General features: G+C 43.7%; 1 protein-coding gene across 1 annotated transcript; it reads left to right on the top strand.

Moving 5' to 3' along the window:
- The first annotated feature begins 7575 nt into the window (after positions 1 to 7575).
- Positions 7576 to 16107, top strand: LOC116328914 (NACHT, LRR and PYD domains-containing protein 12-like). The gene is made up of 10 exons (XM_039610285.1): positions 7576 to 7600; positions 8427 to 8455; positions 9115 to 9252; positions 11114 to 11192; positions 11336 to 11564; positions 11659 to 13441; positions 13554 to 13727; positions 13861 to 14034; positions 14318 to 14364; positions 16018 to 16107. Exons 2-8 carry the CDS (start codon positions 8448 to 8450, stop codon positions 13997 to 13999), a joined length of 2550 nt encoding a protein of 849 aa, XP_039466219.1. The 5' UTR covers positions 7576 to 7600; positions 8427 to 8447; the 3' UTR covers positions 14000 to 14034; positions 14318 to 14364; positions 16018 to 16107.
- Positions 16108 to 16683: the final 576 nt, after the last annotated feature.

Here is a 16683-nt window from a genome sequence, read left to right on the forward strand (position 1 = left end):
AATACACTTCTGTATTTACCAGCAGTATTAAAAAGTTTATTTAAAATCCACATATTGGAAGTGTACATTCAGGAAGGCTGTGCATTTAAAAGGCCAGAAGTATTGTCCAAAGAATCCAATTGATGGATAAAACTTAAATTATTGTGAGGCATAACCTAACAAAAAACAAATACAAAAAAAAAGGTCTCCATTGACACTTTAAAGTGAAAGACGGGGAATTGTAAGATTAGTGGCTGTTGCACCAAGCCTTGAAGCTCATACGCGTCCAGCTGATAGAAATCACGTCCTCTATCATTAGGCACAGGTTCTGGCTCTGCGCAGTTCTGTAACAGCTTATTTCTCCATTCCCTCTTAAATAAAGGTGCATAAAACAAAGCACAGATGGCCAGTAAGATGGTTCCAACTATTATCACACCATAAGGGCTCTTTGCATCCCAACTGTCTGTCTGTGAACTCTCAGCTGGCTTTTCAGGTTGTTCAGCTTAGTGATGCGCGAATCATGAACGAATCGTTCAATACTCGAGAATCACTTTACTGACTCATGAATCATGATTCACAAGCGCAACTGACTCACTGACTCATCCCTGTTGCTGTTAGCAAACTAATTTCATTAGTAGAAATATATCTAGCTTATAATTCAAATTGTGAAGAAAAACACAACATCCAGTATCTTAACAAAAACATTTCTGCTCTGAACTGGAAGAAAAAACCCTAAGTAGAAGCTCACATCAAGACAATAGCTCCTCGGTTCACAGTAGCATCGCTCTGCTAACATGCTAACAGCACATTTGAGCTACTCACCCCCTCCCTCCTGTGCTGAATCATAGAGCGAGCGAATCACTCATGACTCGCTCACCCCCTCCCTCCTGTGCTGAATCATAGAGCGAGCGAATCACTCATGACTCGCTAACCCCCTCCCTCCTGTGCTGAATCATAGAGCGAGCGAATCACTCATGACTCGCTCACCCCCTCCCTCCTGTGCTGAATCATAGAGCGAGCGAATCACTCATGACTCGCTAACCCCCTCCCTCCTGTGCTGAATCATAGAGCGAACGAATCACTCACTCACTCACTCACCCCCTCCCTCCTGGCTCGCAGCTTCTTCTTCTTCTTCTTCTTGGTTGGAAACCAATGTTAAGGCGCACTACCGCCCCCTGGCTCACAGCGCCAGTGGACATTTAGATGAGAAAATATATATTTGACACATGTAAGGAAAATACTAATAAAATAAAAATAAACAAAAGAAATGTTCCCTTTAGAAATTCTTTTGCTCTTTTTTGCTATATAAAATAGTTGTTTTCTTTAAGAATCACTCATCTTAGCAGTAGGATTTACATTAAAAGAGAAACAAATTAAGTTTGAGTGAAAATGTACATTTTTTGCACTCTCTGGTCAACTGACTCAGTGACTCAAATGACTCAAAAAACCCGATTCACTTTGGTGAGTGACTCATTAAAACTCGATTCAGTAAAAAGAATCAAATTTACCATCACTAGTTCAGCTGCTTCTGTAAGGACAAACATGTTGACACTTTTAGGACAAAATTACAAATCTAGCTCAACAACTGGCCATGCAACTATGGTGGCCATCTGTCTAAAATAAATAAGGGAAGCTTCTACTCAACCTACCAGTGCTGTTTAATTGACATCTTACCAAGCTGTAATCTGTTGAGGAGACAGAAATTCGATCAAACCCACTGAGCATTACTGCAATTGTTCATGCATATTGTTATGGAATTGTTGCTGGAATTATTTATGAGTTATTTCACAGATAATGCAATATAAAACAATGCCAAATCAATCACAAAATCACACTCTATAATTTATTTTCAATGATAATCCTGTAATGTTCAGTGTGTTTTAATTTCAAATGAAGGCATAAACCAACCACAGATTAAAAAAGCCAGAAAGAAGAGAAGCTGTTAGGATGCCTGGGTCGTTGACCCAGGGTTTTGAGTTTATTATATTTATCATTTCTAGTCTTTGGTTTCTTTGAAGTTCTGTCTGATGGTTTATGTCTCTGTGTTATCCTTAGTTGCTGTCTCCCCTGTCGGCTATATCCTCGTGTCCAGTCAGTGTCTGTGTCTGCCCTGTTCCCACCTCTGTTCCCTCTGTAGTGCTTGCCTGTGAGTCTGTGTCTGTAAGTTCAGTCTGTGTTACTTCCTGTTTTACTTTGAAGGTCCGGGTCTTATGTGAATGTGTCCTGCTTTGCTCCCTTGTCTCGTTAGTTCTGATTTCTCCCAGCTGTGCCCTCCTTCTGTGTCTCATTCCCCTCGTTACTTCCCAGTGTACTTAAACCCTGTGTTTCTTTGAGTCAGTGTCGCCGACTGGGTTGTGTGATGGGTGCACTGATATGGAGACGGTTGAGCATGTACTCCTTAGTTGTAGGAAGTATGCAAGGCACAGGAGGGTGATGTGGGGTGAAATGAGTGGTGGAAGGGAACTTACGTTTGAACAAGTGGTTAATGAGTTAAGTCATGGTGAAGGGAAAGTGGTGGTTTTTCGTTTTTTGAGAAATACTGGTCTCATCAAGAGGATCTAAGGATTCAGGAGTGACGGACGATTAACAGCCAGGAGATGGCAGTAATGCAACAGTTTTGGATGCAAGCTGCCGTTAAACTTGACTGAAGAAGAAGAAGAAGAAGAGTCAGTGTCGCGTCGTCCCTCATGCTGTGTGAATCTCCCTGTGGCTCCCTGTGTATGTTTTGTTAGTTTCTTCTCAGTTTAGGTTTTGTAGATATTCTTTGTTCAGCAATAAAGCTGTTTTGAGTTCATGACTGTCTCCGGAGTCTGCACCTTGGGTCCTATTCCTGTCTGCACACAGCCGTAACATGACAGAACGACGCGACAATACTATGGACCCAGCAGACTCCGTTTGGTATCGGCGACCCGCAGTTTCTGCCTTCCTCAAGGAGAGCGTGAGGCAGGAGGCTAAGCATGCCCAGGAGCTCCAGTCACCCTTCTATGGGTCTTGTTTGGCTTTCGGAGGGCCCCGCAGCCTCCAAACTGCCATGGCCACGGCCGAGCCGGCGCCTATGCCTCGGGCGATCAGATTGAGCACGTGCTCATTCTCTCCAGTCGCTACACCTCCGCCTCCACCCCTGGATTACCAGTCCGACAAGAAGGTTAAGCGGCGGAGGAAGAGGGATTACGTGACGCCGGACGGTAGACTCACTCCGCTGCAATCCTTTCGCTCTGTTTTGGGTCTGCCACGTTCTGAGCTTCACAAACTCTCTGCTTCCTCGTCGCAGCCCGGTCTTTTGGAGGGTTCGCAGCCCAGTTTGCCACCTCCCACTTCCCGGAGAAAGCGACGTTCACGCAGTCGCCACTCTGTCTCTGCTGAGCCACTCCCCGTGGTGAGTTATAATGACTGTTTTCATTCTGCTCCCTCTAAGCTGGAAAAAGACAATCATATGAACACTGCTAAAACTGAGACTGTTAAGACTATTACACATGGTGGTGGTAGGAAGCTAAAAAACATTTTAGAGGATTCTGTGTTTTCTGACCCTGCTCCTTCGCCCAGTTGTGTTCCTGCTCCCAGGGCGGCTCGGGCCCAGCATTCCCCTGCACCTGTTTCAGTGCTTCAGGTGAGGGAGGCTGAGGTCCAGCTGGTCCCTGCTCCGGTGCCTGTCGCGGCACCCGTACCTTCTCCTCGGGTGGGAGAGGCCGGTATCCGGCAGGTACCTGCACCTGTTTCTGACCTCGCTGGAGGCTCAGGTGAGCCCGTCCAGCAGTTTTCTTCAGGTTCCGGAGGCTCAGGGGAACTAGCTCAGCTTACTGCTAATCCACCACCTAACCCACCATTACTACCATCGTTACAACAGTCAATAGAACTTAAACTTCTATCCATAGCTCAAACGTTAGCTCACCTCTCAGCTCAGTCGCCTGCTCAGTTACCGTCTTCCTCCGCTGGAGGGTCCGAGGGGCCCGTCCAGCCTTCGTCTTCCTCCGCTGGAGGGTCCGAGGGGCCCGTCCAGCCTTCGTCTGCCTCCGCTGGAGGGTCCGAGGGGCCCGTCCAGCCTTCGTCTGCCTCCGCTGGAGGGTCCGAGGGGCCCGTCCAGCCTTCTGTTCCCGCTGGGGGTTCTGGAGAACCGCGCCAGCCTTTGTTTGCCTCCGCTGGAGGGTCCGAGGGGCCCGTCCAGCCTTCTGTTCCCGCTGGAGGGTCCGAGGGGCCCGTCCAGCCTTCTGTTCCCGCTGGAGGGTCCGAGGGGCCCGTCCAGCCTTCTGTTCCCGCTGGAGGGTCCGAGGGGCCCGTCCAGCCTTCTGTTCCCGCTGGAGGGTCCGAAGGGCCCGTCCAGCCTTCATTGCCACCACCTGCGGCTCCCACGCCGTCGCCTGCAGTGCCACCACCTGCGGCTCCCACGCCGTCGCCTGCAGTGCCACCACCTGCGGCTCCCACGCCGTCGCCTGCAGTGCCACCACCTGCGGCTCCCACGCCGTCACCTGGTCCAGCTAGGGCTACGGCTTCGTTCTCGCCTGGTCCAGCTACGGCTTCAGCTCCGCCGTCGTCTGGTCCAGCTTCAGCGTCGCCTGCAGCGTCACCCTCGCCCGGTCCGGCCTCCGAGTTTTCGCCTTCGCCCGGTCCGGCCTCCGAGTCTTTGCAATTCGTCCGGTCTGGCCTCGGCTACAGCTTCGCTTGGTCCTGCCTCGGCCACGCCGACGTCCGGACCACATCCTGCGCCTCTACAGCGCCGGCCTCCTTCCAGGCCTCTGATTACACGTCCTGGTCCTGCTCGTCCTGCTCGTCCTGTCCGGCCTGCTCGTCCTTTCTGGCCACTTTCCAAGCCGATGATTGGGCGTCCTCGCCGTCGTGGACGGCCTCCTGACCTGCTCCGTCGCCGCCGGTGCCTCCCGCCCGGCCGGCCTCCTGACCTGCTCCGTCGCCGCCGGTGCCTCCCGCCCGGCCGGCCTCCTGACCTGCTCCGTCGCCGCCGGTGCCTCCCGCCCGGCCGGCCTCCTGAACTTTTTTCTGGACTCTTGGGTCGTCGTCCTCCGGGCCAGCCCCCTGACCGGCCCCCTGACCTTTGTGTGACCTGTTTTTCCTGGCCGCCTGCGCCTGTCGTGCGCCTATGTTTTGTTATGTTGCTTTCTGGGCTCCGGTGTTTTCACCTTTTTTGTTTCTGGCTCCTTGTTTGGTTTGTTTGAGCCCTCCGTCCTGTTTCCCCACCGCCCGCCCTGGTTGGGTTGTTTTTGTTTTGGTGTTTAGGTTTGGGCTATCTGGGAGCCAGCCCTTTAGGGGGGGGTACTGTTAGGATGCCTGGGTCGTTGACCCAGGGTTTTGAGTTTATTATATTTATCATTTCTAGTCTTTGGTTTCTTTGAAGTTCTGTCTGATGGTTTATGTCTCTGTGTTATCCTTAGTTGCTGTCTCCCCTGTCGGCTATATCCTCGTGTCCAGTCAGTGTCTGTGTCTGCCCTGTTCCCACCTCTGTTCCCTCTGTAGTGCTTGCCTGTGAGTCTGTGTCTGTAAGTTCAGTCTGTGTTACTTCCTGTTTTACTTTGAAGGTCCGGGTCTTATGTGAATGTGTCCTGCTTTGCTCCCTTGTCTCGTTAGTTCTGATTTCTCCCAGCTGTGCCCTCCTTCTGTGTCTCATTCCCCTCGTTACTTCCCAGTGTACTTAAACCCTGTGTTTCTTTGAGTCAGTGTCGCGTCGTCCCTCATGCTGTGTGAATCTCCCTGTGGCTCCCTGTGTATGTTTTGTTAGTTTCTTCTCAGTTTAGGTTTTGTAGATATTCTTTGTTCAGCAATAAAGCTGTTTTGAGTTCATGACTGTCTCCGGAGTCTGCACCTTGGGTCCTATTCCTGTCTGCACACAGCCGTAACATGACAGAAGCACGGTCCAGCAGGTCATCTTCTGCCTGTGAAAAGACAGAGGTGAAGAGTCATGAACACAAAGTTCAGTCAGTACAGCTAGCAGAATAAAATCATCCTTATACAACTTCCTATAGCCACTTTAGTGCAAGCCGTCAAACTAAAGCCCTTCAGTTTGTCTTGTTACACCTTCAGTATTACTACTATAGCATATACACTGGCTAATCGGGTATCTAATAGCAATGCAATCTACATTTAACTGGTACCATTCAAAGTGTTTCACAGAATTTCAAGCAACAAAAATAAAATCAAAAAAAACAATTATACACAATACACAGCCCTCCACAACAGTGCCAGTTTCTCATGCGGCTCACTGGGAAATTTAATTAGCCACACCTGATTTAGGCTAAACAATCCCCCCAGCTGCACAACAGGAACTGCTGTCTTAACAATCAGTGTTGAAGAACTTTATTTTCCATTGCATTTCATGTGCACAGGAAAAAAGCAAATCATGCCCAACTGTTGCATTCAATTGCTAGCAATTAGTTAATCAGTGCAAACAAACAGAATTGAGTGAGCATAAATGTATCAAGGGGGGGTAATTAAAGAAAGACTGCTAAAAAACAATATGTCTGCAAATAGTAATCAATCACATGCTCACTTTAATTTATGGACATTTTTGACAGTACTTACTTACGGGCTCGGCCAACAGCAGATACAAAAAAACTAAGCACTTGAAAGAAATGAATACACAAATAATGCAACAATTCCTTTAGGAAGTAAAAACAAACAGCTTCTTCATAGGTTGCAGAAAAGACGCAAGCTAACAAAAAAGGGGAGGGGTCTTTACCTGGGTGTTTATATTGGTGCTGTTCAAAGCCTGCTGGGATCAGTCACATGACTTTGTTGAGAAATGATGTTAAAGGATAGGTAGATGAGTCTCCATTTCATTGAACTGACTCATTGATTTGATCAGGGCCCTATACTATGAAGTTAGTTAGCATACTCAGGATATCTTCCCCTTATCTAGATTCATTTACCCTAATAGTGGTGATCAGGTTAAATGGTAACACAAAGCTAGTTATCAATTCATTAAGTTAACCCAGGGTTTACGCTGAAGTTACTTGGATAAGCTAAAATCTGGCTTCACAATATAGGTCTCTGGCCCTTGTCTACTCTGATTGTCTCTCAGAAACACACCAACTTTGGTATCGTTTCTTAAAACTAGTTTCTTTTGGACTATTCTCATGTCACATTTGACTGTGTGAAACAGTTTCATTATTGTATAATCTTTTGCACACACCGGTATCAGTTAAAAAGCTGCAAATTGTGTCGAAGTATTTGAAGGAGCTAGCAATATTAATAATAATAATTATTATTATTAATATTAATAATAATAATAATAATTATTATTAATATTAATAATAATAATTATTATTCTTAATAATAATTATTAATAATTATTATTATCAATGGGTGTCTGGTCTAGAAAATTTGAAATTGATGTCTGTCAGCATTTTTTTCTGCTTCGCCTCTTCTTGTTTCTGTTTGTGGCAAATGAGTTACATTCTAATATAAAGCAGGTGGGGAGAGGATGAAATTCAGCTCACTGTGCTCAGGTTTAAAACATAAAAACAACACTACCAGAACTCACCTGTAACCTGATACGCCTATCACTGTTCAACCAGTCAGACTGGACAAACAAGGAAGCTCACTTCTTTCTTTGGTTTGGTGTTTATGCAAAAAAGGAAGTGAGCTGCAGGGTGAAGGATACAGTGGTGAACATCGGGTAACTATAAATTATTTTTACTAAAGAAATTGTTTACGTGTGTTCAAGAATCTCTGAATGATGGAACTATTTTCAGTGGGGTTGGTGGCTTTAGCTAAATATATGTCATTTTAAATGTACTTGAAGTACCTCACATTACTGGTGAACCTGTGGTTTGAGTAACATAAACCTAGAACCACAAACAAATTATATTAGAGTGCTGCACTATGTAAGAGCACTAGAAAGAACATGGACACTAATTTATATGGAAGAATCAGATTTAGGCTAGGGGAATCCCTACTGTAAGTCCTGCATTTTATACATTTTAAATGGCTCCTGGACCCATATATTCCTTTCTTTATGTGCAATGTAAATTGAATAGAATAATAAAATTAGTTATAGATATTGTTGGTCTTCTCTCTCTAATAAAATGGCTGATGCAGAATAATCATGGTAATTTTCTTGCTTAAATCCAAAGTGTTTTTAAGTTGTACAACATATCACTAATATCTAGTAGATTGTAAGAGAATCAACATGTCTCTTCACATACACATCTATATGTCACTCAAATTTTTGATCACTGAGTACCAACATTTTCAACAGCATTTATGGAAAGATGTTGAGTAAGTAGACCTTTGACTTGGTTTGAACTTTAATGAAAACCTCTAATATTTCATCTTCATCATAATTAAATTTGTTGTCTGCTGGCATGTTGATATGTCAAGAAAAGGCCCATCATTCCCTCTGTGATTTCTCACATCTATTTTTGACAGTACACTGAAACATTAAAGGTGAGATACTGCAGCTGTAATATTAAAAATGATTTTTGCCTTCTCTCTTTGATCAGGTAGCCACTGGTTTTACCAACATGAAAAGGTATCACATTCAGCTCACATCACAGTTCTTATTGATACTAATCGTCAATCTTAATCCTACAATATGCTGTTCAGCACTGCTGTCAGTGTTTTATTTATACATTATAGACTTTTGTGTTATTACCAATCATTTAAGACAGAGCAGGAACTGAAGACTGACTCAAGATTTTATAAAAAGGTTTATTATTACTATATATTCTCATTCAAAATCTTGAGGCAACATGTAAAAGTACCAGGTAGAAGGGCATGAGGACTACACTCCTGGCTACACATTGTTGGCCATAGAAAAGTAGCAGTTAAGGTGAACAACATCAAAATATGGACTGCCACTTCAAGGCCAGTAAGGAAAGCAGAGGAGTGTACCATAGTAACACAAAAATACCTACAAATTATTAAGACTCTTTTATTTAATAATATTTAAAGAAACATTAATATAGTGTTGTGGGTTTGAAACTTACGTTTTTCTTATACATTACCATCATATTTAGCATTATTAGTGTATAGTATTAACAGAAAAGAAAAACAATCATTAAGTGTGAAGAGTTTCATTTATATGATTGCTATATTCCTTTATGTTATTAGTTTGTCCTGTCATTTTCATAGGTGAAAGCTATGAGCTTTGTTTCCGTTTCTGATGGTCTTTCTCTCTGTTTCCAACAGAATCCATCAGAAATCTGGCCCCGAACCTACATCTGTACCTCACATAGAAGGTGAATCCAGCTTTGTGTCCATGACAAGTGACTGGTCTATGAATGACCCCATTAACTTTAAACGACGAAAGCCCTCTGCTGTTAGAAAGTAAGATACAGATCAATTTTAAGTGTACCTTACAATTGTCCATTACAATTGAACAGCTACTGGATTCTCCTCTGGTCTCCCCTTTTTTAAATGTTCTGTCTGCTTATATACTAATGCAATGCGAATGTTCACATAAACTCTAAAACCATGTTGTAACCCCCAAATAGATTTTTTATACAGGTATGAAAAAAATGTGAGAAAAATTTATCACTATGATCTAAAAGTTAACGTTAATGGACTTTTCTTAAGTATCTTTATGTTTTTAGTTTCCTGTGAAAAATTAATGCAGTTGCTTATTTATGATATTTTGGTTTAGTGTTTGCCCCTGGTGGCGGGCTGGGGTGGGTATCCTGGTATCCCCTCGGCTTGCTGCCTGTATGTTGGGGTTTTTCCCAGTGGACGAGAGAGTTTGTTCCCTGTGCCTCCAGGTCGGGGAACGTATCCTGACCATCATCTCCGTTTATGCGCCGAGTGGCGGTTCAGAGTGCTCAGGCTTCTTGGAGTCCCTGGGTGGGGTACTGGAGGATGCTGGGGACCCTACTGGGACACATCAGTGCTCATGTGGGCAAAGACAGCAAGACCTGGGGGGGCGTAATTGGGAGGAATGGCCTCCTGGATCTGAACCTGAGCAGTGTTTTGTTGTTGGACTTCTGTGCAAACTACAGTTTGGCCATAACGAACACCATGTTGGAACATAAGAATGTCCATAAGTGCATGTGGCACCAGGGCGCTCTAGGCCACAGGTCGATGATCGATTTTGTAGTCATATCACCAGACCTAAGGCCATATGTTCTGGACACTCGGGTAAAGAGAGGGGCTGAACTGTCAACTGATCACCACCTGGTGGTGAGTTGGATCAGGTGGTGGTGGTGGTGGTGGTGGGGGAGACGCTGGACAGACCCGGCGTGCCTAAACGTATAGTGAGGGTGTGCTGGGAATGCCTAGCAGAGGCCCTGGTCCACGAGATCTTCAACGAACAAGTCCAGCAGAACTTCAACAGCATTCCGAGGAAGACTGGGGACATTGAGTCCGAATGGACCATGTTCAGCATCTCCATTGCCGAAGAAACTGCACTGAGCTGTGGCCACTAGGTGATTGATGCCTGTCATGGTGGTAACCCCCAAACCAAATGGTGGACACCAGAGGTGAGGGGAGCCACCAAACTAAAAAAGGAGGCCTACAACTGTTGCAAGAGCTTGGTCCACATAGCCTGCAATAAGTGAGACTTATTCCTGGTGGGTGGTGGGTGATGGGCTCTGCCAGGGCTGCCCTTAGTCACCTAGTCTTTTCGTAATTTTTATGGACAGAATTTCTAGGCATAGTAGGCATCAAGTGACAGAAGGCTTTCACTTGAGTGGTGTCAGAATCTTATCTCTGCTTTTCGCAGAGATAAGCAGAGATATCTCATTTGGCTTTATCGGGTTATGGCCTCCAGCTCGCTTTGGAACAGATTTTGGAACAACCAAGTATGAAGCCTCGGGAATGAGAATCAGCACCTGCAAGTCTGAGGCCATGGTCCTCAGCCAGAAAAGGGTGGAATGCCAACTCCAGGTCAGGGACGAGTTTTTGCCCCAAGTGGAAGAGTTTAAGTATCTTGGGGTCTTGTTCATGAGTGATGGGAGAAGGGAGCGGGAGATCGACAGATGGAGGGGAGAGGAAGATCTGGGCTTCTCTGCTTGGGCTGCTGCCCCCGTGACCCGGCCCGAGATAAGCTGAAGATGGATGGATGGATGGATGGATGGATGGATGGATGGATGGAAGGAATATCACAACAGAACAAAATATATAATTGACTACTGTTTGTAAAGTATTTGTGTTTAAAATAAATGCTTGGTGATGCTCGTTTATGCTGCCCACACAGAGACGAACAGGACAGCTCAGATGTTTCCAATTCTCTGCCTGCCCAGCAACATCAAACTGAATTGAATTCCATATTTAAGGTCTGCAAATACACAGAAAATAAGAAAATCCCTTCATTTCCCTTAATTTATCTCTCTGTGCTTTTTAGACCATTTGATTATGTGTTTGTCTTGCAACATTGATTTTCTATTATTTTTGCATTTTTCTGTTCATTTTATAACAGCTGCTGGAGGACAAAATAATAATTTTTGTGAAAAATGAGCTAAAGAAAGCACAGAATGAACTGAATCCAGATTACACACAATCATCAGAGAGTCAGACAGAGGATGAGGAGATGTTGGACAGTGGGGATAAGGAGCAGAGGAGAAGCAGTAGAGAGGCATTTCTGAAGATCACAGTTAACTTCTTGCAGAAAATGAAACAGGAACAGCTGGCTGCCCGTCTGCTGAGCAGTAAGAGAATTTCTTTTCGAAAACTATTAATTTTTAGTTATTATTATTATTTTATTGAAATTCTAATACTTTTGTTTATTGTGCTTTCCTTAAGAATACCCTGGTCCAGATTGTGAATTAAAATTTAAATCGAGCCTGAAAAAGAAGTTCCAGTGTGTGTTTGAGGGGATTGCTAAACCAGGAAACCCAGCCATTCTGAATCAGATCTACACAGATCTCTACATCATAGAGGGAGGAGCTGGGGACGTCAATAATGACCATGAAGTCAGACAGATTGAAACTTTTTCCAGAAAACCAGAAACAACAATCAGATGTGAAGACATCTTTAAATCCTCACCTGAGGAAAGAGATAAACCGATCAGAATAGTGCTAACGAAGGGAGTGGCTGGCATCGGGAAAACATTCCTAACACAGAAGTACACTCTTGATTGGGCTGAAGGTAAAATCAACCAGGGCACCCAGTTCATGTTTCCATTCACATTCAGAGAGCTGAATCTCCTGAAGGATATAAAGTTCAGCTTAGTGGGACTTGTTCATCACTTCTTTACTGAAACCAAAGAAGCAGGAATCTGCAGCTTTGAAAAGTTCAAAGTTGTGTTTATTTTCGATGGTCTGGATGAGTGTCGACTTCCTCTGAACTTCCATGTCACTGACAACTTGACTGATGTTACAGAGTCCACATCAGTGGATGTGCTGTTGACAAACCTTATCAGGGGGAATCTCCTTCCTTCTGCTCACATCTGGATAACCACACGACCTGCAGCAGCAAATCAGATACCTACTGAATGTGTGGACATGGTAACAGAGGTCAGAGGGTTCACTAACCCAAAGAAAGAAGAATACTTCAGGAAGAAGTTCACAGATGAGAAGCAAGCCAACAGCATAATCTCCCACATCATCACATCAAGAAGCCTTCACATCATGTGTCACATCCCAGTCTTCTGTTGGATCACCGCCACAGTTCTGGAGAGTGTGTTAAAAACCAGAAAACCAGAACTGCCAAAGGCCCTTACTGAAATGTACATCCACTTCCTAGTTGTTCAGACCAAAGTGAAGAACATTAAATACGATGGGAGAGTTGAGACAGATCCTCTCTGGAGCCCAGAGAACAAAAAGATGATTGAAGCACTGGGGAAACTGGCTTTTGAGCAGCTGCAGAAGGGCAACCTGATCTTCTATGAATCAGAACTGACAGAGTGTGGCATTAATGTCCAAATGGCTTCAATGTACTCAGGAGTGTTCACGCAGATCTTTAAAGAAGAAAAGGGGCTCTATCAAGATAAGATGTTCTGTTTTGTCCATTTGAGCATTCAAGAGTTTCTGGCAGCTCTTCATTTCCATCTGACATTCACCAACTCTGGTATCAACCTGCTGAAAGAAGAAGAAACAGCCTCAGTGCAGACTGACGAGTCTTCAGTAAGACAGTTCTATCAGAGTGCTGTGGACAAGGCCTTACAGAGTCCAAATGGACACTTGGACTTGTTTCTTCGCTTCCTCCTTGGTCTTTCACTGCAGACCAATCAGACGCTCCTACAAGGCCTCCTGACACTGAAAAGAAGCAGCTCACAGACCAATCATGAAACAGTTCAGTACATGAAAAATAAACTGAATGAGAATCTCTCTCCTGAAAAAACCATCAATCTGTTCCACTGTCTGAATGAACTGAAGGATGACTCTCTAGTGAAGGAGATCCAACGTCATCTGAGTTCAGGTAGCCTGTCCATAGTTGATCTTTCTCCTGCTCAGTGGTCAGCTCTGGTCTTCGTCCTGCTGTCATCAGAAGAAGAGTTGGATGAGTTTGATCTGAAGGAATACTCAGCTTCAGAGGAGGCTTTTTTGAGGCTGCTGCCAGTGGTCAAAGCCTCCAAGAAAGTTCTGTAAGTGTGTAACCAGTGTGAAACAGGTCGGGGCATGCTTCACATCTGTGCTCTTCCAGGAATTTGGTAACATCACAGATGTTTTCTAAGTTTTCCACTGATATATTTTCAGGCTCAGTGGATGTAACCTCACAAAGAAAAGCTGTGAAGCTCTATCATCAGTTCTCAGATCCCAGTCCTCTAGACTGAGAGAGCTGGACATGAGTAACAACAACATTCAGGACTCAGGAGTGGAGTTGTTGTGTGCTGGCCTTGAAAGTCCAAACTGCACACTTCAAATCCTCAGGTTAGATCATCTTACTACTTGTTTAAGATTTTGACATTTCATTAATTGAAATAATCTTTGTTTTAAATGACAAACAAATAAATTAAATGTAGTTCACTCAGACTGTGTGCCATGTGTTGTATTATATTTGCAGGCTTTCAGGCTGTCTGATCACAGAGAAAGGCTGTGCTTTCCTCAATTCAGCTCTGAGCTCTAACCCCTCCCATCTGAGACAGCTGGACCTGAGCTACAATCATCTAGGAGACTCAGGAATGAAGCTGCTGTTGACTTGACTGCAGGATCCGCAGTGGAAACTGGAAACCCTCAGGTAAGGAGAAGTCGAGGTAGGGCTACAAACATTACCTCTATCATACTGTAAGCCTACACCATAGTGTTATTACTAGGCAATACAATGCAAAGTTGTAAAGGCAAGACAATGTAAATGTAATTAATAAATGTACATTTTGTTTTATATGCTTATAACAAAACAGGTACAGAATAAAACAAAAGAATGACACTTTGTGCAAGTGAGGGATGGAAACAGGAACTATTTTCTTTGTTTGCTGGATAAGAATGAGCTACTCTGACACCGTCCCTTTTTTTAATTTCAGGATGGAGCCTTGTGGAGTACAATGGCTGAAACCAGGTTTAAGAAAATGTAAGTGTGTTTTTAAATCCAGGCAATAAATCACTGACAGCTTGCATTTAAACCCAGTTGTATTGTGTAGTATAACTGTAGTACACTTTATATATCCTCTTTATATATGTATATTTGAAATGATCAGTTTTTAAAAAATACAGCCACAGCAAAGGTATAGAAACAATCAGTTCCAAGAAAGCTTTACATAGGTAAAATGTCACTACTGTACAAACATAAAAAGTCACTTTACCAGCTGGATATTGTTCTTCATGGACTGACGTGAAAACCAGGGCCAGTAGAGTGTCTACATCACTGAAGAAGATACACAGAGAACTGGCTAAGAGTGTCCTCCAATCTTCCCAACAAGTTCCAGAGATACTTAAACTTTTCATTTGGCACTGAAAGTGTCTAAATGATTTGCATCTTAGAGCCACGGCCTCAGACTTGGAGGTTCACACATCCTCACTCCACTTATCGTCACACTTGACTGCAAACTGATCCTCTACAAATTGGAAGTAACCACCTGATGAAGCCAACATGACCATGTCATCCACTAAATGCAGACATAATCTATAAACCAATCTACAAATCTTTTGCCATGGATTTCATGGATTCTATTTTCATGAATAGACTCCATGAAAAGGACAGCCCGGGTAAAGTCTAATGTAGAGTTCCAAATGGAAGTTGAGGTTCTCTTAGACAGCGGTGCTTAGACCTCTTCACTGTGCCAAGCCTGTTTGGTATCCAACCATTTGATCAAACTCACCATCAGGTGGTGATCATCTGACAGCTCAGCCCTTCTCTTCACCAGAGCTGTTTGTTGTGGTCAAACTATTAATAGCCCATTAGTCCAATAACAGAACACTAGCTTGAGAGAAATGTCCATCCCAATTAAACCCATCTGAGGACCCACTTGGGGCAAAAACAGCGTAGAGGATACTAACAAGATAGGGATGTTCAGTCCAGAGTTAACATCCTGCTCCTTTTCAAGAGGTTAGTTACTTTACAGGAGATTAGTTAAAGTGTCTTATCTCACATGTTACTTTGGGAATCTTCACCATGGAGAAGTGACATTCGATGTCTACAACCCGTTTTGGAAACCAGTAATGTAACAGTCGTAACTTCAACATTGACGGACACTCATAAAAATCTACTGTTGACACATGGCCATAGCTCTATATGGCCTCATTATCTGGGAATTCAGTTTTCAGTGGATACTCTATGAAACCACAATTCTATAGAGTGGAAGTTCTTAAGTAGTAGAGTTTTCAAGAACACCCTAAGGGGAATAACAGCAAACTTCAGATGTGAAATTAAAAAGTGGATTCTTGGATGTGAACTTGACTTCATTGATTGCTAAAGGTGATATTCATCATCAAGTATAAGACAAACAACACAATCCCATGACGAACCATCCTGTGAGGTGGTAAGTAATTTTTGTAGTAGACCCTGAGATGTGAAGATTTCAGGCTTGTAGTTAAACAATCACTGCATGCTGCAGTTCGGTACTGTAGATGTCTAAATTTTCTTGCTCTCTATTCATGATTGCATTCCTTTAATTCCAAAATGTCTTCAGCCTATATAGCACAGTAACTCTTGTAGTTTGAATGACTGAATGATTAGTGTTCTAAAAACTGATTGCATATCTTCTCCTCATATTTTTTCCATTAGATTTCTGTGAACTAAACCTGGATCCAAACACAATACACAGAAAACTCAAACTGTCTGCCAACAACAGGAAGGTGGTGCATGTAGAAGAGGACCAGCAGTATGTTGATAATGATGACAGATTTGATCATTGGCCTCAGCTGCTGTGTACCAACACTCTGACGGGTCGCTGTTACTGGGAGGTTGAGTGGAGTGGAGAGGTTCATATTGCAGTGGCTTACAAAGGAATCAAACGGAAAGGAAACGGTGATGACAGCAGGTTTGGCAAAACTGATCAGTCCTGGTGTTTGTACTGTGATGAGGGTGAATACTTTGCAACTCACAATTACAAATCAAGAGCCATCCCTGTCTCCTCCTCTGCCTGTCACAAAGTAGCAGTGTATGTGGACTGTCCTATGGGCACCGTGTCCTTCTATAACATAATCTCTGGCACACTGGTCCACCTCCACACCTTCAACACCACATTCACTGAACCTGTATACCCTGGGTTTAGAGTTAGGTTACGCGACTCTCATATCTATATCTGTGCTGACTCAGAAAACTGAACCTGAGCTCATAAAGTAGCAGTATAGCAAAGTGACTGAACTATAATAGCATAACTGTCATCCATACATATCTCAAAATGCACAACATTATAAATTTGAATGTGATAAATGTTTCAAATGTGTT

The sequence above is a fragment of the Oreochromis aureus genome, linkage group 3 (genome assembly GCF_013358895.1).
Source record: "Oreochromis aureus strain Israel breed Guangdong linkage group 3, ZZ_aureus, whole genome shotgun sequence".
NCBI lineage: Eukaryota > Metazoa > Chordata > Actinopteri > Cichliformes > Cichlidae > Oreochromis > Oreochromis aureus.